This window comes from Culex quinquefasciatus, chromosome 2, assembly GCF_015732765.1.
Source record: "Culex quinquefasciatus strain JHB chromosome 2, VPISU_Cqui_1.0_pri_paternal, whole genome shotgun sequence".
Lineage (NCBI taxonomy): Eukaryota > Metazoa > Arthropoda > Insecta > Diptera > Culicidae > Culex > Culex quinquefasciatus.
Genome location: NC_051862.1, coordinates 170,623,416 through 170,644,951, shown reverse-complemented (window position 1 = coordinate 170,644,951; position 21,536 = coordinate 170,623,416). Strand labels below are relative to the sequence as shown.

Below are 21,536 nucleotides of genomic sequence, written 5' to 3'. Positions count from 1 at the left end.
CGCCATCAAATCGGGCGTCTAATTTTACACAAAAGTCCCTTTGACATCAAATTTCTATCTCAACACGGTTGCGAGCTACAAATCACTTAAAAACGTGTCTTAGTAAAAAACCAGAAAAAAGAAAGGAGTCGTACCGCCCCACCGTCACGAGATATCGAAAAATGGACCTCAGATTCGTGATCAGGTCGGGGCAACTTTTTCCGATTTAGTGTGAGTTGGTGGAGAATTACCCGTTTCTAATACTCAAAAGACGAAAATATTCTGAAAATACCTGTTAGTTTTATAGATTGATATTGTTTATTTATCATTTTAGTAATATAATTTTCAAAAACAGGCGTAATTTATCAATCGATTTGAGCTGGCAATGAAACTTTTTCTGTAAATTTAAAATGTATTTTTTTATATTGTGCTATTTTGACTAAAATTATTGTTCTTTTCTGTACTATTTGTTGCAATAACAAGTTAATTTAAACAAGAGTGTTAAATTCTCATGAATTTGAATGTTTCCACACATCACGCTACATATTTTACTTAGAACCAATTTCCTTCTACAAATTGCTAGCTGCACATTCCAAGCGTTTCTATCGACGACGGTTGCATACCCAAAGGCGTTTGTTGTAACAAGTCATTCGTACATTGAAGTGTTGCTTGGTCAAGTGCAATCAAATGATTAAATAAATTTGATATCGATGTTCACTGTGGCTCCATTTGCCAGTCCGATTTGTTTTGTGCAATATCAAATTGTAACAGAATCAATATGTAGGTGGTTACCGATCCAACCATCTGTAATGAATAAAACATTAAATTTGATTAGGAAACATTATTAAATATAAGCTTACATTGAACATCAATCCATGGTCGATGCTGAACAGTCCACATGCGGTGAAATCCACCCTTTGCTGCAGCAGTTGCAATGAGAGCAGCTTCACCTAAAACAGTTTATCCTTTTAAATTTAGCAAAAATGCAGAAATTTCCAATCAATCACCCAACAGCGCTCAACCGAAAGCGACAGCCGGGGCAATTGAAATTCTACTTTGGTACCTAAATAATTGACGCACTGGAATACTAACCATAGCTTTGGTGTCGCTGCGTTTCGAGTGTATTCCCAGGCCGTGGATGAGGCACCCAATTTGTTGAGCCTGACGGAGCGTCCGACCGACCGTGGTCAAAAAGGGTTTTGTTTTTCCGGGTCAACGCGTTAACGGTTCCGGTTCCGCGCAGGAAAAAAAAATAGATGAAAAAATCAATTTTCGTTATTTTCACGTTTCGATGATCTAAAAAACTACAATATAGTATTTTGCTCCAGACATTTTATACACCTTAGGCAGATACTACAAAAATGATAAAAAACTGAAACGAACTTTTGTATTTCTCTCAAATCACTACAATATTATTCTATTCTCTATTTCAAAGAAAAAATCGAATAAGAATTCAATATCAAATTTCTAGCAACACTGCCAAAAGTTATGAGTAAAGTATACTCAGTAGAAACTTTTCAAGAGTCAATGTTTCCAGTATCACCTTCTGTGCTTTGTACGAAAGGTGTTTAAAGATGTTTTTTAAAAAGTAAAAAGTTTAATGATCTGGCAACACTGCTTTTAGATACAAGCTTTTAGATCAATGCTTGTGATGAAGGCTTGGAAATTTGAGCAAATGAAGTTCACATGTGCAACCATACACACAGTTGAACAAAGCATTCGGTTGAGTGTAACTGAATTGCACATTCACATTCGATATCGAAACCAAACTGACCCCGACCAAACTTCTTCAAATTTCCGAAATTCACCCATTGCCGGCACATGAGTGGTCTGCAAAAAGGATTTGCATGGTTTTGCATAAATTTGATGCCCAAATTTCGCACCAGCTCATCGTAAAATTGGTTCGATTGGATTTTGGAGCATCCATTCCGGGGGATAGTTCGTCCCATTTCAATACAATCTGTAACATTGATGTGTGTCGCAAACGAACCGTGTGTGAACATCACACTTTGGTGTTGTGAATGTTGCATACGTTGTACCACCAATGGTCAATGGCCCTCTAGACTTGAACGAGTTTGGGTTTTCTGGTTATTCGTTCGGCATCAGTGAGAACAGTGGGTTAAGTTTATTCATCATCTATTTTAAAAAAAAGTAGTTAAGGCCGATGCCAATATTTTATGAAAACTCTTCAAGTTAAACCACATTTTTTGATAAACAAAATTCCAACAGAATTTGACCTACAGTACAGCAGACCACCAACTTTTCACACACAATTTTGGAATGATTTCGCCATTAGGTGGCCGTTTTTGTCATCGCGCAGAACTTTGTTAGCATACATGCGGGCTTGAACGTGGCCCGACCAACGAAAAAAAAAAACATGACCCGGCTTAGGACGTACCTCGTTTTTGGCGGAGTTACAACTGTTGCAGATTCGGAACACCCGATACGAGCAAACCATCGCCCACAAATAGAGGGTGACGAGCGGGAATTCCCGGGAAAAATTTCCCGGGAAATTGACCATTTTTGGACCTCTCGATTCCCGGGAAATTCGGTCGAGACTCCCGGGAAATTTAAACTTATAAATATCGACGCAAAATTATATAAACTAATCAGAAAAACATTTGAAAAATTCAAAATTGTTAAGAACATTGAATGTCCATTGTTCGATATTCAAGTTCGAATAAACCAATGTTTCTCTAATCTTCTTATTCAGAAAGTGTATATTTTAACTTGTCAAAAATTCCAATAACTATAATTTAGAGAAGCCAAAAAAAGGTGGACCCACGGGTGGACCCCAAAATTTACCTTAAAAATTATTAAGCAGTTACACCCTTGATATGGAATCAAATGTTTTATTTTCAAATATTATTTTTTCTAATTATTTGTAAAAGGGAAAAGCTTTTTCAAGTTAAGTTCAATTTCCATATCTTCTCTTGAACATAGCAATCCAATTTAGTTTCTTGTGAACATTTGGGTTTTCCTGATAACTGTAAATATTTTTTCAATGAATATTTAATGTTGAACTTAAAAATTACAAAAAAAAACAATTTAATTTGTTGTCTTGAGTCGTTGTTTATCATATTGCAAAATTCCCGATAAAATGGGAAATTATGTATAAACTATATCAATTATTTTTTTTACAAAAATCTAATAACAAGTTTGTGAACCTTTTGAAAAATCACTCAGTGCGAATTAAGATTCGTAAATATTTTAAACTACAATTTTGAGTCTTAAAAAAAAACTCAAGAAACGATTGTGTTTTTGCAGATTCAGAAAAAAAAATCAAAAGTTTTATATAGTTCCTCAAAACAATGAGGCTGCTCAAATTAACGTTTCATAGAATTAGTAAGAATTAACAGTAACTGAATTCATTTAAAAGAAACAAATTTATTACTTTTCATTTAAAATTTTTGACACTGTTGGCGTAGTAAAAAAAATCTCCCGGGTCCCGGGAATTCCCGGGAAATAGCCAAATTCAACTCTCGATTCCCGGGAAATTGAAAATCTCGAGAATCGTCACCCTCTACCCACAAAAGTCCACTCAGCAGCGTCCAGGCGCGTTGAACCGCGTCCTCACTCGTCGCGGGATGGCGCAGCAGAAGCCTGCGAGAATGTAGGTTATGTTCGTTACATTTCATCCCTTGTACACGTTGGATGGCACTTCAATTTTGGCACATTTTTGGCAGCATGTGTTTTTTTTGTAGGTAGAATTTAGACCGGTTGATGGAGCGAGTTTCGGGACATAGTTTAGATGTTTTGCTTGGTTAGTGAACATTTCAGTTTCAAACAAGCTTTTGATCCGAATATGCAAATTATACAAACATGTTTGGATCTTTGATATCGACGATTTGCAAAATATGACAACTTTAGGGCTATTCCATGCAGCAATTCGACACGAAAGTTAAATTCATATGTCTTAGGCGTCATCCATAAAGTATGTCACGCTCTTTGGGAGGGCGGGGTCATATTCGGATTGTCGAATATTGTAAGTATAGGAAAAGCGTGACAAAGGGGGAGGGGGTAAATTTTGGCTGATTTTAGCGTGACATACTTTATGGATGAAGCCTTAAGGCAACGATATTGGATTTCAAAGCTTTCCCATACCAAGTGTTTCTCTTGCTATCCTTCTCTTTCACACTACCGTCGTTGCTATTGTTTCTTAAATTCATAATTTCAAAATGGCTCAATTTGATCTGTAGCTTTCTATAATCAAGTATTTATTATGGCCATAAGGGTGCCCTAGGCCATGTTAAGGTGGCCAAAATAATGGCAATTATCATTACTTTAGCAAAATACCATGCAACCATACCATGTTCAAAGCCTTCAATTTGTAGGCCTGCATTTTATGTCCAAATAAGCCTTATAAATTTCCATACAAACTTGAAGGCAGCTTATACAAAAGTGCTTTGGATATCATTGATAATCCATATCTTAAGAAGGGATTTGCTGATGGATTTGGTATCTTCAGCAAAGTTGTAGGCTTTAATAAGGATTATTGAAATAAAAAATAGTTCACGAACAAATCATTTTTTTTAAACCAACTCTTTATAAAAAAATATAAGCGAGATTGTGTCATACAAATTTGCAGATATTTATGACCTTATCTACCCAAGTAACATTTTTTTTCAGGAGTTCTACAAGAGCTCTTCAAGATAGCTACAGCATAGCAGTTTGGACCGCGGTAGGATAAAACTCTCTTCAAGTACTCTTCCAAACTCCTGAAGAAGTTTTGAAGAGTATTTTATCCTACCGCGGTCTAAACTGCTATGCTGTAGCTATCTTGAAGAGCTCTTGTAGAGCTCTTGGAAAAAAATGTTACTTGGGTAATCTGCCAGACCTTATGTCACCCTTGTAGGCTTAGTGATTTTTCACACGAAAGCAAATTTCACTCAATTTCAAAACACCAAATTTCACGAAAATTTCGCGGAACGTGAAATTTTTAAAATAACTCTGTAAATCTTATGTTTATATTACAGAAACTCCTTTTAATGCTTCATAGTATGTTATTTTTTTGTAAACTTAAACAAATAAAAACTTTTCCTGATTACCAAAAACCATACATAAACCACTTGGTTTATGGATGAGCTCTACATATATTTTGAAACGAAATTCAGGGCATGCGTATTAGAGTGTAACAAAAATGGCTTTTTGGCGGGCATTCAGGGTTTTTTTTCCAGTTGGCATACTGAGCCTAAATCCCAAATATGAGCTTGATCGGACATATCAGGAGCTAGCGCTTTGCACTTGAATTTAAAATGGGATTTAACCGCAAAAAAAGATTTTTTCAAAAATGTCAATATTTGCAGCATTTTGGCCACTGAAAAAATGCCAAACTTTGAAGGTCTGTACTGGGGTGCTTCAAACTTCAATGTTATATATACCAAAAGATGCGCAAATATCTGGTCTACACATCTGTGATATTGAAAATAAACGTTTCAGTGGCCAAAATGCCTCAAAAATTGACATTTCTGAAATAAAAGAATTACGGGTTAAATCCTATTTAAAATTTAAATGTAAAGCGCCAGCTCCTGTTATGTCTAATCAAGCTCATATTTGGGATTTGGGCTCAGTATGCCCACCGGAACAAACCCCTGAATGCCCGCGAAAAAGTCATTTTTGTTTTACTCTAATGCGTATTCTCATTTATTGACATTTTTTTTAAAGGTTCCGCTGATTTGGTGATTCTTTTTACATTCTATTAAACTTCATTTTAAAGCAAGATTTAGCAATCTTGTTCAGCCAAAATGATTGAAATAACTTGTGTTTTCTGCGTCATTTTGCCCAGTAAACATATGTTTTAAGGATTTCATCTCTTTTTTTCAAAATCTCAATCAACTCAATAGGCAAAAATAATTTATTTGTAGCGAAAGCTTCAACATATTATTTAAAATCAGAAAACAAGCAAAAATGTTGAATTTTTTAGCTTCCATCGCCATCCATCCACCATCCACCCAAATAATGAAATATCTTGAAAACTAAACAGGATTCTGAAAAATCTCAAGTGTTTTTAAAAGATGATTTAAAAGATCAAAAGTTTTATTGATTCAATCCTTAATAAAACAAGCTTCATTTTTTTAATTCAAAATCAAATTATTCGCTCTACAGCATTGCCTTGGCGTTCTCGATTACGAGATTCCTACTCGAAACTAGGTGTCCGAAGGCTTGATTGTTTAGGCAATTGCAAACCTCTTTTTACACCCTAGCTTCCATCCACCCCGGGATTCGAACTGACGACCTTTGGATTGTGAGTCCAACTGCCTACCAGCGACTCCACCGAGGCAGGACCCAGGGAGACGACTGCTACACCTGGACTTTTTTTTTAATTATATCTTTCAAATAAAATAGTAGGCAAATATTAATTACAGTGAATAAAAATATTACACTAAAAAAAATGAGTTCGCGTAAACGTGAACAGAGTTCATGCCAACGGGAACCAGGAAGAAAACTGTTCACTTTCATGGTGCAATGCACTATAAAAGTTGAACAGTTTTCTTCTTGGTTCCCGGTGGCATGAACTCTGTTCACGTTTACGCGAACTAATTTTTTTGAGTGTACTCTTTTTTTTATTTTCTAAATGTTTATCTCTACTCTAATGGAATTCAATTTTTCATGCTATATTCACGGTGGGTAAGAAGGGGACTATTATGCGACTTGCATGCACCTCAGAATTTCCGCCTGGAGGTTGTTGGGAGAACTATTCTGAGTCAGAAAAATCAATTCCGATTCTGTCGGTGAAAACTGATTTTATCTCGATTTGAAAGCTTAATATAACACCTTAAACCACTAAAATACGTTCAAAATCTCTGTCTAACTCTATACAAAGATGTTAATTTTCATCAAGCTAGCAATTTTTCGTTCCCAAAATATATTCCTGACTCAGCACACCTTAAGGGGTTACATTAGGCCGTCCCAAAAAAATGAAAAGTTGTCAAATCTTCGGTGCTCACCCCTATAATGATAGATTAGGATGTCAGGAACAATGTTTTCATACAACAAAAAATTCCTAAAAATGGTTTACAACTCGCGCGCGGAGCTTGAATGAAAAAAGTGCATTTTTCGAGTATTTTTCAGAAATGCGCGTAACAATCATACTAAAATCATTCAAATTTGGTCGCCTTGGGCTTGTCCCCTGAACAAATTTCTGTACAGACATAGTCCATAAAAGCTTGTGTTTGGGCATGGCAGGGCGTTTTAGGGAGAAAAATTTGTATTTTTTGCTAATAAATTTCAAAAATCACTCCCCAAAACGAGCCAAAAAATTTTGCAGCCAAAACTAATGCATTTAGCTTATAGGAAATTTTACGGAGATCATTTTGCTTTTTTTAACATTCAATTTATGTCCACGTAAAGCCAAGATATTTGCATTTTAGTGTACAAAAAGTGACGAATTTTCAAAATTCTTGGTATATAAGCGTTTTTAGCATAAAACATTGGCTACTATGATTTCAAACGGGAAGGCATATATTTTGGATATTTTTATTTTGCTCGCTCAAAAACAATATTTGTTAATAACATTTCATGAAAAACATGAGATTTTCTCACAATGTGACGTAAACGACATATTTATATGTACTGCTCTGTGCTTTATTCGATATGAACAAATAAAGCTCTAACTTTTTTTGAAAAAATAAGTTTTTATAAATGAATTTGTTTCATTCGAATGTACATACATAAAAAAAATCACGTTCACAGCTTGGAGATATGAACTTTAATAAAATTAATTTTGATTTATGATTATTTGTCGTTTACGTCACATTGTGAGATAATCTCATGTTTTTTCATGAAATGTTATTAACAAATATTGTTTTTGAGCGAGCAAAATAAAAATATCCAAAATATATGCCTTCCCGTTTGTAATCATAGTAGCCAATGTTTTATGCTAAAAACGCTTATATACCAAGAATTTTGAAAATTCGTCTCATTTTGTTCACTAAAATGCAAATATCTCAGCTTTGCGTGGACACAAATTGAATGTTAAAAAAAGCAAAATGATCTCCGTAAAATTTCCTATAAGCTGAATGCATTAGTTTTGGCTGCAAAATGTTGGGGAGAATTTTGCTCGTTTTGGGGAGTGATTTTTGAAATTTTTTAGCAAAAAATACAAATTTTTCTTTCTAAAACGCCCTGCCATGCCCAAACACAAGCTTTTATGGACTATGTCTGTACAGAAATTTGTTCAGGGGACATTAAACTATAACTTGAAGCCCAAGGCGACCAAATTTGAATGATTTTAGTATGATTGTTACGCGCATTTCTGAAAAATACTCGAAAAATGCACTTTTTTCATTCAAGCTCCGCGCGCGAGTTGTAAACCATTTTTAGGAATTTTTTGTTGTATGAAAACATTGTTTCTGACATCCTAATCTATCATTCTAGGGATGAGCACCGAAGATTTGACAACTTTTCATTTTTTTGGGACGGCCTAGGTTACATTCATGTAAATCGTCAATAATGTCAGAGGTTGATATGAGCACACATTTATTTTTTTTTTTCAAATATTTTTACAGGGCATTAAAGTGTACATTTTCATCTAATAACAAAATAAATATGAAGACATTTGGATGTACTGTTGCCGAGATATAGCTATTTTAAGCTAGCAGTTTCGAAAAACGGGTGCCACGATATCTCAACACTGCTTTGACCAAATCAGCTCAAAATTTTGGTGTGGACTCGTTAAACCGATTCCGTGTGCATGACGAAGGCCGATTTTCAAAAACTTAACTAAAAAAAAAGATAAAAATATTTTTATGTTTTTCATATAAAAAAACGTAAGCTTTTGATTTTTGTATTTTTTAAAAAGCAAGATTTCATAATCGGGCTTCGTCATGCACACGGGATATGTCTTGGGAGTCTTCACCCCAAATTTCAGCCAATTTGGTCCATCCCATCTCGAGATATCGTGGCACCCGTAAATCAACTCGGTGTTTAGAGAAAAACGTTCACAAAGTTTGACAGTTCGCTTTGCGCATGGCAAAATTGTGAACTTAAATCGTCTCTTACTCAGTTTAGTCATGAAATTTCTTCGTGAAACTTTCAGGAGTGATTGAAAATCATCTTTTTAGTAAATTTAGTGAATTTTCTGTAATTTTAAATTTTGTGATTTTCTACATGTATGTTACCCCTTAAATCGATCCATAACTTGAGTCCCAGAGTCATCAGGAGGTGTAAAATAGTCTTATTTCTTCAAAAATATTTTTAATTTTCTCTGGTAAATAAAGTGTCATGTCTGTATGCAAAAAGTTGGTTGTTTTTCAAAAACTAATGTTGTGGCATTGTTGCAAACAATATGACGAAAAATTTTGCAGAAAAAAGTATGATTTTTGATCCATTTTTAGTAAAGTTATGTCTATTTTAGTTCGAAAAATGACGCCAATTTTCAAAATTCTTTGATATTTAACTCAGTTCTGTTATAAACAGGTACTACGATCATACTCAGTTTCTCATATAAAAATTTTTTAAGCAGTTTCCACTAAATTTATTTAATTATTTTTTTATGCTAAACATGTGACTGAAAATATTTTTATTTTTATTGAACCCGTTAATCACATTAGTGGCAAACACGCCTAAAATAAGTGTAAATAAATTGAATATGCAAATATGTGAAAAAAAAACCTATTACGGGCTAAATCCCATTTAATATTTAATATACTTTTTGATATGAGCAACTTTATTTATTTTGACCTGGGACATAATTGACTTATTTTTATTCTTTGAAGCTATATATTTCCGTAATTTGATGTAAAATAAATTAAAATAGTAAAGTTACACATAGTTAGTTGGAGCTACAACGGTGCTGATCCAGACTATTTTACAGCGGCGAGGTAGGCGGGAGGGTTGGAGCGTGGAATTGGTTATCTGGATATGACTTTCATCGGATTGTAGTTATTTTTGGGGGTGTAATTTTCTTTTTCTTTCGTACATGCTTTTTGTGTACACGTTTTCTCACACAATGTTACATGCAATGGTGATGTGCATGCTTTTGCATGCGATTTTACACAGATTTTTTTACTGTGTTTTTTTTTTAAATTGACATAATCTCAGTATTTGAATGAAAAAAATATTTGAAAGTGCATTTTAAAATAATTCAGTTTTTTTTTTCTTTCAAAAAATTGTAACATTTAAACATACATTCCTGCCAAAACATATTGCATTACTGTATACAATTTTTTTTTAAATTCAATAGATTTTTGAATATACCCAACTTGTTGAGAATGATTCTAAATGCAGGGGAATGCATTTAAAATTGATTTCAGCTAATTGCACTTGAATTTTTGATGAAATATTGAAGCTTATTAAAAAAAATTGGCCCTGTTTAAAAACAACTTTTTAAATGTACCAGCCTAATATATTTATTTAAATCACACCATGACATCTCAATTATTTTTCTAAAATACCCTCGTGAGCCAAATCTTCAAATCGCGTTTTTTTGAGAAACCAAATTTTTCAGAAAATCCCTTTTCAAGATACGGGTTTTTCAAACTTTTCCAACGCACTATTGTAAGGACAGTTCCTAGCTTGTATGCAGACTTGTATAAAAATCAATGATTAATACTGGGTAATTTGAACATATGGAATCAATGGATTTAGTTCAAAATATAAAATAAAAAAAATTGCTAAAAAAAATGCAAAAGCTTGGTAGTTGCTCTCAATTACACATTTATCAAAATTGGCCAAAAAGTGTAAACGACTTAATCATGGGTAATTCTCCGCCAACTAACACAGCAGTTGCCCCGACCTCTCATCAATTTGTATGCAACTTTGCCCTAAGACGTGTTTTTCAATAATTCGCAGCCTGAAATGGCGAAGGTTTGTAAATTTGGTGTAAAGAATTTTTTATTTAAACTTGGACGCACGATTTGATGCCGAATAGTCAGACTCGAATCGATGCGATTTGACCCGTATTTTTCAGACTGCAAATTATTGAAAACACGTCTTTTTTGGATGTTAAAAAATGGACGGACGAGACGAGATATCCCAAAATGGAGCTCGGATTCGTGATCAGGGACAAAAATTACCCCTGAGCACAAGGTTCGCGCAATTCGAAGAGGGGCCAGGCCAAATTTTTCGATTTTGTGTGAGTTGGAGAATTACCCATCTAGAAAATCGTTTATTTAACTTGAGAAATGTATTTTTTTTACAAAATATCAGTGGTTATAATTTTGAACGATTAAGTCTGTTTTATCCGTCCAATGAAAGTAGGGTTAAATGCAATTTCCATTTAAATTTAAAATATATCAGACTCAGGGTTGTTAAAATATCAAAATATCACCTCTCAGCAACTACAATTATCCCGCCTGAATAATCACGCCTCAAATACAACTGCTTTTCTCTCTTCATTGAAACTCTCAGCGCCGAACATAGCCGAACACGTTTTCGTGTTTACCCACTCGCGATTGACATTTTCCTTTTCTCTCTCATTCCCGCTTCCACGACCATCCTACCGCAACAGCGTTTAACCACAAAAGCCGCCACAAAACCAAATTTCGCAAACGCAGTTTAACGGGACGTCATGCGTGGTCGGCTCCTAATCGCCATCTCGCGTTCTCTCATTGCAGTTTTCGGAGAGATTGAGAGACTCAGCGGTGAGAGCGCATAGTCTAGAAAAAGAGGAGGAGTGATAGAGAGAGAATGACATCGCTGGGAATCACAAGACACAAGAAGAGATCTCACAAGCTATAGTGACGGCCGCTATACTCTCGGATATTTTTGGTGCAGAGATTATCTATTGATAGCATTTCTATCACTCATTTGCAACACTGATCAGACTGATAAAAAAATCGGCATTGATGCGATATTGAATCTGTCGAACCAATTATTTAAACCCCCCTTTTATACACCATTCGGATCAAAAGCTGTTGAACAATCACCACCATTCATTGGGCGTTAATGAATTATTAACCAATATGGTTCAGAAAAGTGCAACACCATAAACCAGTACAGCAGTGCTCGCTCGAAGTGTCGCGTATATGCAAGATGCATAATGTCCTCTTCCTGAACCTGGCTCCACCGTCCATCAACCCCAAGCACTTTCCATTACCTGATTGCTTTCATGGTGCAGTGGTAGAGCAGGGTCGTCACGGTGATGAACAGTGTTGCCAGCGTGAAAATCAACTGCACACCGTACGCTTTATTAATATTGAGCGATAATAAATGCAAATGTGAGTATAAATTTTTAATGCTTTGAATAATTTCCTTCCGCGGGTAATCCGGGTCGGTCGATTCGAGTTTAATTATTCCGGTGATGGCCGTGGGTTTCTCTGCCGGTTGTGGTGGCGACCACCGGAGTTCCCGACCGTCACCTATGGTCGGCACCGGAGTGACCCGGTTCGATAAACGATGTCTTCCGGCGGCGGCGGCGGCTGTGTCGTTTGTCATTGTGACAGCAGCAGCTATCGTTGTTATTTGATGGGATGAGGTAATACTAACTGGGTGAGTAGTGGGAGACCTGTTGGAGGAAGTGATTGATTAGTGACATTGTTTGTTTTTTTTTAATCAGTTTATTTTGAAAATGTCCATTCAAAAATTTATGTTATTCTTTAAATGATTCTGGGCATATATTTTCAGTATCACTCAGGGAAGCAATAAAATGTATCCCAACGATGAGCAGATCTGGCCCATAACCCGTTGTTCCATTTAGGATACGGCTCCGATCTCCAAGAAGCATCAAACCAACCAACCAGCCAGAAGTAAAACTCTTCAACAAACCACCAACCCGTCAATTTGTTCTTACCGTTGATTCCGCCCCCGCGCCAAAAGTCGTCGAATCGCGAACAGTCGTTTTCCACGGAGTCGACGTTTTATTGTTTCGTCAGCACCACCCTCACCACGGTGACGTTCGGGATCGTATTTGTCTTGGCCAATTTCCACCGTTGACTTTGGTGGCGTCGTCGTCAGCTTCTTGAACGTCATTTCCTTAACGAAGCCATTGTTAGCGTTGGCAGTTGGGTGTGAAAGCGGTTGGAAAATGCGGTGGCGTCGGTTCTCGGCAACTTTGCCGTCGTGCCACCACAGCTCATTAACTTTCGACGCCATCGACCGGGGGGTGGATTCTCTGAGGAACAGAGATTTAACTAAGTTAATTTTGTTGTTCTTACCTCATTTCGGCCTACGATTATTAAAAATAGTATACGTAGAGTTTTGTTTCACCTTCCTAATAAAGAATATTTTCGATTCAAAATATTCTATCGGTAAAAATTTCGTTTTTCAGGATATCTCGGAGTTTAAAATTTCTCGGAGTTCACAAGCAAGGATATGCCCTAAAGTTCAAGACATGTTGTAATTTTAGCCGCTAAATCCAAATCTGGAATCTTATTTCATGTGAACAGTGAAGATTTGGAGCTACCAAATCTGTAATATTTGTTAACCCACTAGGTATATCCTCAAAAATCATTTTAAAGATGCAAAATAAAATTTGCCTCTTTTGGTAAAAATCGCATTTTTCAAGCGTATTACGGTGTTTGACGGAAAAAGGCACAGTATTTTTGCAATTTAAAATACTTTCAAGGAGCTGAGAACCATTCTACGAATTCTATTTTTTTACTTTACTGGTTGGATGCTCAAATACAGCTTCTTAAAGAAGGATTTCTTGATAATTTTTTTATTCAGAGTTGCATCCAGTAAGCCCTCATTTTCAATCTCGCTAAATCCTGGAAACTACTCATTTTTAATGGATAGTATCGAAATTTAAAAATAAGTGAATTTGAGCCTGATAAAAAGCTTACTCTTGACCTATCTGTAAAGTGATTTAATAACCCTTAAAATAAAGGTTTATTTTGTAAATCTTGTTTATTTTTTGATAATTTATAAAATAAATGGTTTATCTGTACTTTTTACCTCGATTATATGACATTATTTTGTTGATAAATCTATTTAATTGAAAGTATTAAACTGCCCCTGATCGCATAAATGTCCCATATGCATTTTCATCGTTTTTGAGTTACTGATGCAGTTTTGTTCGGAATCGTGAGATCTTTCAGAAAAGCCTATAACATCGAGTACTTTGTTCTAGAAATCAGGAGGAAAACCAGTTTTTTGTGAAACTTAACACGTAGCCTTATGTGAGGGACAAACTTCAAATGCGTTTTTCTCAGCTTGTTGTTTTTGCATATGGGACATTTATGTGAACATGGACAGTAAACTGATTGCAAATTGTAATTTCGTCAAAATTTTCTTCAAACATTTTTGGAAATAAGTATGTTTTATGGGCAACCTTCAGAAGAAAAAAAGTCATCGCTACTTTCAAAAGTATCTTACAAGAAATTTTCTAAGCTTTCCAATGCTTCAAAAAGCGAAATGTTTCATCCAGAAATTTCTGAGATATCTTTTTTTTAAGTTTTTTATTATAGATTCCTTCATTATTTATTGGAAACTTTAAAATAATGAGTCAAGAAGCTAGACAAATGATGTGTTTTATGTGTCGATTACTCATCAACATGTGCAAAATAAGACAAGAAATAAATCAAACAATTTGAAAAAAAAAAACACAATTTTGACTTACGTCCGGAACATTGTCAAAGGGTTGTTTTTGTATGAAAATCCGTCATGTTATACACGGTGTGTTTTGTAGAACAAACTAATGATAAACATTTCGGTATGTCTGATATTTATCACCGTGAAAGAAGGGCTCTTTCCCGACATTTTGCGGGGTATACTGAAATATTTCGTCGGGGGGTCTAGAGTGAATTTTTTTAAAAAGATTATTTTTCGATTTTATGGGAAATTTCTTCACAAAAATTGCTGAAAATCGGTACATTCCTGTTGATATCACTCAAATTTCTTATGAATATGCCTTGAGAGTCTCTGACTTAATATATTTGACCAATATTTGACATCCATTAAAAAGTTTACGAATCAAATTTACCAGATTTTTAGCTTTCTTTGAAATTACCCCAAAATCCAAGCTGGAAACCCCAATACAACCGAAAATAAATGTTTTCTTTGTAAAATTTGTCATGAAATACTGTAACACATTGCCCGGATAAAAACATTGCAAAACATAGATTATTTAATAAATAAGCTGTTTATTACCCAATAGGTTTAGAAAATTATTTTTTCAATCCTCTGCCATATTACACCATAACATTTTAAAACATTTAGAATCAATCACATTGTAGAGAACAGTTTTCTGAACAAATCCCATGAAAAGTATCAGTTTTGGTTCAATGCAAGCAGTGATATGCTCAATTTCCTAAAATATATAATGACTTTCTCCAAAATTTCTGAATTTAATTCCCTTTCATCATAATGGACACTGCCTCAATAGTTTTTTAATTCAATGCTTTAGAATGATTTTCATGAATTTTGTCAAAACTTGATAAAATTTTAATTTTTCAATAAAATATTATCATCATAAAATTATCTGAGTAGGCAGAGTTCATCATGTGAAAGGGAAAATTAAATGCAGAAATGTTGGAGAAAGTCACTATTCATTTCAGAAAATCGGGCATATCTCTGCCTGCATTGAACCAAAACTGATATTTAAAATACCCTTTCTAATGAGTCCAAAACATTGAAGATCAGACAACCCTATCAAAAGTTTTGAGCAATGAGTTTTTAATCTAACACTAATCGGGGGCTGTATCTCTGATATTTTGATGAAAATGTTGTCCGGATCTATCATTATTGGAGGTCAAATACTAGTCGATTTTAAGCGACTTTTCTGAAAAAATCTATATTTATAAAAAAAATCGACGGTTTTGTTCGAACGCGAATCAGTTCAATACGGAGCGTCGGATCGATGTGCTCTTTGTTGCGTTGAGTTCGTATAAGCCCAAGGAAGGTTTATACGCTAACTAATTGACACTTTGGCCACTCCGGAATCGATTCCGGAGCATCGGCAAATTGTATGAAGAAAGCTACGTAAAAAAAATTGATAACAGGAGGCTGAATAAGCAAAAAACAAAAAAACGTCAACAAACCAAAAAAAACCAGAACGAAGTTTTTTCGGGTAAGTATCTTGTATCCAATAAAATTAAAGAAAAATCTTCAGAAAAAAGAGTTTCTTCTGAAATGTTGAGAAACAACCATGCTTTCATGGTGCCAAATCGATGACTCTGTGCTCTCTTATGCTAACTAGATAGGAAAACCAGCAAACTTAGCACAAGAGAGCACAGAGGCATCGAAATATCCAACCCGTCGATTTTTTTTATCTTAATGTTCTCGAATGTACACCGTGATAGTAAGCAATCTGTCGAGTTCCGAAATTGAACAGAACTGGGGTTTCATTTCGCCTTAAATTAATAAATTAATAGCGTTTATTTGCAATTGCTTGTTTTAGACTTAAAAACCAATGTGTCAAGCAAGTACGATCACGACGAAATGCTAACCTTGTGAATTTTGTATCTCACGATTAAGTCAAAGAAATGAATCTTAAAATCAAACAAAATTTCCATTTTCCCCGAGAACTACTCACCCCAATTCGCGGCCCTTGCTGTTGGTGGTGGTGCTGGCGAAAGCTTCGTTTAGTTCTGCGCCCCGCTCGTCCAGCTCGTTAAGCCGCGCCAGAAGTTGGTTGATGAGCTGCAAACGCATTTCGAGCAGTTTGACGTAACCGACAAACTGGGACTCGCCCACGACGCTGGTTATCAGGGTGATGTAGCACTGCGGCAGGCAGAACTCGGACGCGGGCTGGTAATCGCTCAGATACATTAAACAGTTGAACCACTCGAAAACCCCGATCAGCCCGGCGATGAGCGCCGTTTGGATGCAAATGAGTCTGGAAAATGGTAGAAAGATACCCACCGCCCCCTCTCCCATCGTCAGTTGTCACTAATGTTGCTGGTGATGTTTCGGAAACTAATTAAAACGTGGTTCAATGGAACGGTAATGATGGGTACTGGTGGGTAATGGAGACAGCGAACTATTTGAGTGTGCATTATTTTAGTTGAATTGGGTGCATGTGGTTTTGGGAACGAAGACACTTTTGGCGTTTTCAACAAGGATTAGTTTCAAATGAAGCGTGGATAAAACTTTTATAAAAATAACTAGCGATTAGTCACGAATTTATTTTCATGAGGCACTTACATTATGAGAAACAAACCCAGCAACATAAATAAACTCTAAATTTGATCCGGCAAAGTTGCAAAATGCACGAAATTATAAAATGATTTTTTTGTTGTTCTAAATGAAAAAATAACCTTTCTGGGTTATTGCAGACTCGAACAGTACATCAAATTTCGCTTAAATAACATGTCCAAAACTTGTTTACAGCTGAGCTCAAGAAAAATGACAAAGTTTTAAAGCTATTTTAGATTTTTGAAAAATGAAAAATTCTTGTTTTTTTTGTTAATTATTCAAAAACACGTCACGAGATTTAAAAAATAGACCTTGGATTCGTGATCAGGGACCAAAATTTCACGCAAAAGGGTCGGGGCAACCTTTCTTTTTTTATAACATTTGAAGTTTTCAAAAGAGGGGTAAATTATTCCAAGAACTACGAAATTTTAAAGATTTTTTTTTTAAATGAGTTATAAGTTTTAAAAAAGAATATTTAAGCGAGAATGATGCTATTCATATAAGATTTGAAGATTTGAATAAACTCAAAGGAAAAGTTATTCTCTTTGATTTACATTACTTTTATAAAACAGAAACCATTCTGGGGAAAATACGTTTTCAGACATTAATAATTGGACTGCTTTCAAAAATTGCTTTCTTATTGTCGCCTAATGAGCACTCATTTTTTATTTGACGATAACATAGAAATCAACGGTTTGAGTTACACTGTCAAAAAAGAAACAATTGTAATATTTTCTGCACATTTTACATACTATAGTTTATACATTTTTGAATCCTGTATTATTTTTGAAAAAGTTTAATTTTTGAACGACGAACTTTTCTGTACCAAAAATAACGGAATCGAATAGTGACACTTTTCAAAATAAATGCTGATAAGTTCTACTTTTTAGCACTTGTTTCGAAAAGTAATACTTTTCAACATTGTTTTTGAATTGACAAAAAACATTAACATTTGAATTATATTTCCACTCAAAGGAAGTTTTCCGGAATTGCAAGAAATTGTTGTATGGAACTCGTCGCTAAACTAGATATTTTTTGTCTTTTTTGTTGAATTTTTCATGATTTTTTAAAATCTTGCAACTTGTTTCATGATCTACCGTCATCTGGGGTGAATCGGAACTACAGTCTGAATAGGGACAGCAGTGTTTAGAGCATTTAATGGGTTTAAATTAGGAAATGGATGTACACATTTTGTTGGTCTGAGTCTGTTCTAACCGAAACCTACCAGAAAAATAAAAATATTGTGCTCCTACATGTTTAAAACTACTGTCCCAGTTCGCCCCATGTGTCCCGATTCGCCCCAGTTGGCGGTACTATTTTATCGAAAAGAGAAAACAAAACAAAAAAACATTTTTCATCATTGAAAATCAAACGTTTCCGAATCAAAGACACTTGAATTATGAGAGCTAGTGAGATGCAAATAACAAAAATCGTTATTCTCAAATTTAAACGCATAGTTTAAATCTAAAAATGAAAGTTGTTGGAATTTTGCAACTTTGTTTTAAGTTGAAAAAAAAAATAAAGATATTTGAAAAAATCAAAGTTTCCTATAAGTTGAAAACGATGCAATCTATAGAAAAAACATCTGGGTAATTCTCTACCAACATACACGAAATCGGGAAAAGTTGCCCCGACCCCTCTTCGATTTGCGTGAAACTTTGTCCTAAGGGGTAACTTGTGTCCCTGATCACGAATCCGAGGTCCATTTTTTGATATCTCGTGACGGAGGGGCGGTACGACCCCTTCCATTTTTGAACATGCGAAAAAAGAGGTGTTTTTCAATAATTTGCAGCCTGAAACGGTGATGAGATAGTAATTTGGTGTCAAAGGGACTTTTATGTAAAATTATACGCCCGATTTGATGGCGTACTCAGAATTCCGGAAAAACGTATTTTTCATCGAAAAAAACAATAAAAAAGTTTTAAAAACTCTGCCATTTTCCGTTACTCGACTGTACAATTTTTTGGAACATGTCTTTTTATGGGAAATTTAATGTACTTTTCGAATCTACATTGACCCAGAAGGGTCATTTTTTCATTTTGAACAAAATTTTTCATTTTACAATTTTGTGTTTTTTATTATTTTGCAGGGTTATTTTTTAGAGTGTAACAATGTTGAATAAAGTTGTAGAGCAGACAAATACAAAAAATTTAATATATAAACATAGGGGGTTTGCTTATAAACATCACGAGTTATCGCAATTTTACGAAAAAAAGTTTTGAAAAAAATATTTTTTCCGTTTCTCTTTATTTCGTTGTCCGTGTTTGTTGCGGGTGACGATGAACGGCCATGATCAACGACGTCCAACTTTTCAAAACTTTTTTTCGTAAAACCACAATAACTCGTGATATTTATATGCAAACCCCTTATGTTTACATATCAAAATTTTTGTAATTGTCTGCTCTACAACTTTGTAGAACATTATTACACTCTAAAAAATGACCACGCAAAGTTAAAAAAACTCGAAATTTTAAAATATTTTTTTTGCTCTCAATGAAAAAATGACCTTTCTGGGTCAATGTAGATTTAAAAAGTACATTAAATTTCCCATAAAAGACATGTGTTTTTTTTTTTTTTTTTTTTTTTTTACAAGGTCGGAATCTGCTATCAGACACCTGAGAATTCATTTCTCAGTGTGGGGTTGGGAAAACCAAAGAGTTTTCCTGACCCACTAAACCAGTCCTTGAACGCCGTGCCCTTTTCCCCGGGACCACCTTTCGGTATAACTTCGGGGGGAGGCGTTGCATTTTCTGCACTAGTCTACTTACAGGATCCATGCCGGGTGCTAGAACCATTTCCTGTTCTACATACATATGAGTCCATGCGAGGGTTTAACCGCGCCCAAGAATCGCGTTGCTTTTGATCGGTTAGTCATATGCAGCCTTCTCCTTGGACCATCGAGACGTGTACCGATTTGGTAGAGCCAACCGTCATAACGTGCTCTCCTTCACAGCCACACTCGTGGGTTTTCGACTAGGCTTCTAGTCGTTCCTCCTCTGGTCGTCTCTCCATTTCCGCTGGAGAGCCGAAGTGATCTGCGTCACCGCTCCGACGACCGCATTCCACTTGGCGATGTCGCTGCACATTCTTCGCACCACATTATCCGGGCTGGTGTCTGCTCCGATAATGGCCAGCATTTCGCTTCGCGCTGCCTCGAAGCGAGGGCAGCTGAACACCACGTGCTCCGGTGTTTCCTCGCAATCGACGCAGTCCGGACAGAGCGGAGACTCTGCATGTCCGAACCTGTGCAGGTACTTCCTGAAGCAGCCATGGCCCGACAGGAACTGTGTGAGGTGGAAGGTGACCTCTCCATGCCTTCTGCTCACCCACGTGGATACGGACGGGATAAGCCGATGCGTCCATCTGCCTTTCTCCGTGGTGTCCCACTCACGTTGCCACCTTGCCAGCGATTCGGCTTTCGCAGCTTCCCGGATACCTCTCGTGCCTCTCCGGGTGTAGCGCACGGTGTCCTCCTCCAGTGTGATGCCGATGGGGATCATTCCGGCTATAACGCCAACCGCTTCCGACGAAATGGTCCTGTACGCGCTTGCAACCCGCATGGCCATCAGTCTCTGCGTTCTGTCGAGCAGCGCTCGATTTCGCTTCGTCCCCAGCGCCGTCCACCATACCGGTCCGCCGTACCTAAGTATGGACGTCGCGACACTTGCCAAGAGGCGGCGCCTACTGCTCCTGGGTCCAGCGTTGTTCGGCATAATCCTCGACAGTGCCATGATCGCCTTAGCCGCCCTCTCGCAGGCGTAATCGACGTGGCTGTTGAAGTTCAGCCGGTCATCCACCATCACCCCGAGGTACTTGAGCGCTCTCTTCGAGTGCACTACGTGTTCCCCAACTTGTATCTGGGCCTGCTGCACCTTCTTGTGGTTACTAACCAGAACCATCTCCGTCTTTTGGTGAGCGATCCGCAGCTTCACCTCGAGCATCCAGTTCTCGATCATTGCGATTGCCTCCATAGCCAGCACTTCGACCTCCTCGACATTTTCGCCGGTTACCGTCAGCACTATGTCGTCTGCAAAGCCAACAATCTCAACGCCGTTGGGTAGCCCCAGTGTCAACACTCCGTCATACATTCCGTTCCACAGTGCTGAACCCAGAATGGATCCCTGCGGAACTCCCGCGGTAACAACAACGGTTTTTTGTCCATCGGCAGTGTCGTAGACCAGCACGCGGTTCTCGAAGTAGCTCTTTAAGATCCTGCACAAATAGTCAGGCACCTTCATTTTGTGCAGCGCTGCTGCTATGGCCGCCCAGCTCGCACTGTTGAACGCGTTCTTGACGTCAATCGTGACTATTGCGCAGCAACGGTTCCCCTGCGTTTTTCCTCCGCGCTTCGTCGGCTTTCTCGACCACTTTCCGGATGGCGTCCACCGTGGATCTCCCTTTACGGAAGCCGAACTGCCTCGCTGCTAAGCCATGCTCGCTCTCCGTGTACTTGGTCAGCCGGTTAAGGATGATCCGTTCCAGAAGCTTTCCGAGGGTGTCCAGCAAACATATAGGCCTATACGATGATGGGTCCCCCGGTGGTT

At 36.7% G+C, this 21,536-nt stretch overlaps 1 protein-coding gene across 1 annotated transcript; it reads right to left on the bottom strand.

Moving 5' to 3' along the window:
- Positions 1 to 412: 412 nt before the first annotated feature.
- On the bottom strand, positions 413 to 12,106 carry LOC6041373 (putative gustatory receptor 2a). Its single transcript, XM_038256350.1, has 4 exons — positions 12,017 to 12,106; positions 1,072 to 1,140; positions 840 to 929; positions 413 to 783 (listed from the first exon to the last, which is right to left on the bottom strand). Exons 2-4 carry the CDS (start codon positions 1,072 to 1,074, stop codon positions 694 to 696), a joined length of 183 nt encoding a protein of 60 aa, XP_038112278.1. The 5' UTR covers positions 1,075 to 1,140; positions 12,017 to 12,106; the 3' UTR covers positions 413 to 693.
- Between the last annotated feature and the right edge of the window lie 9,430 nt (positions 12,107 to 21,536).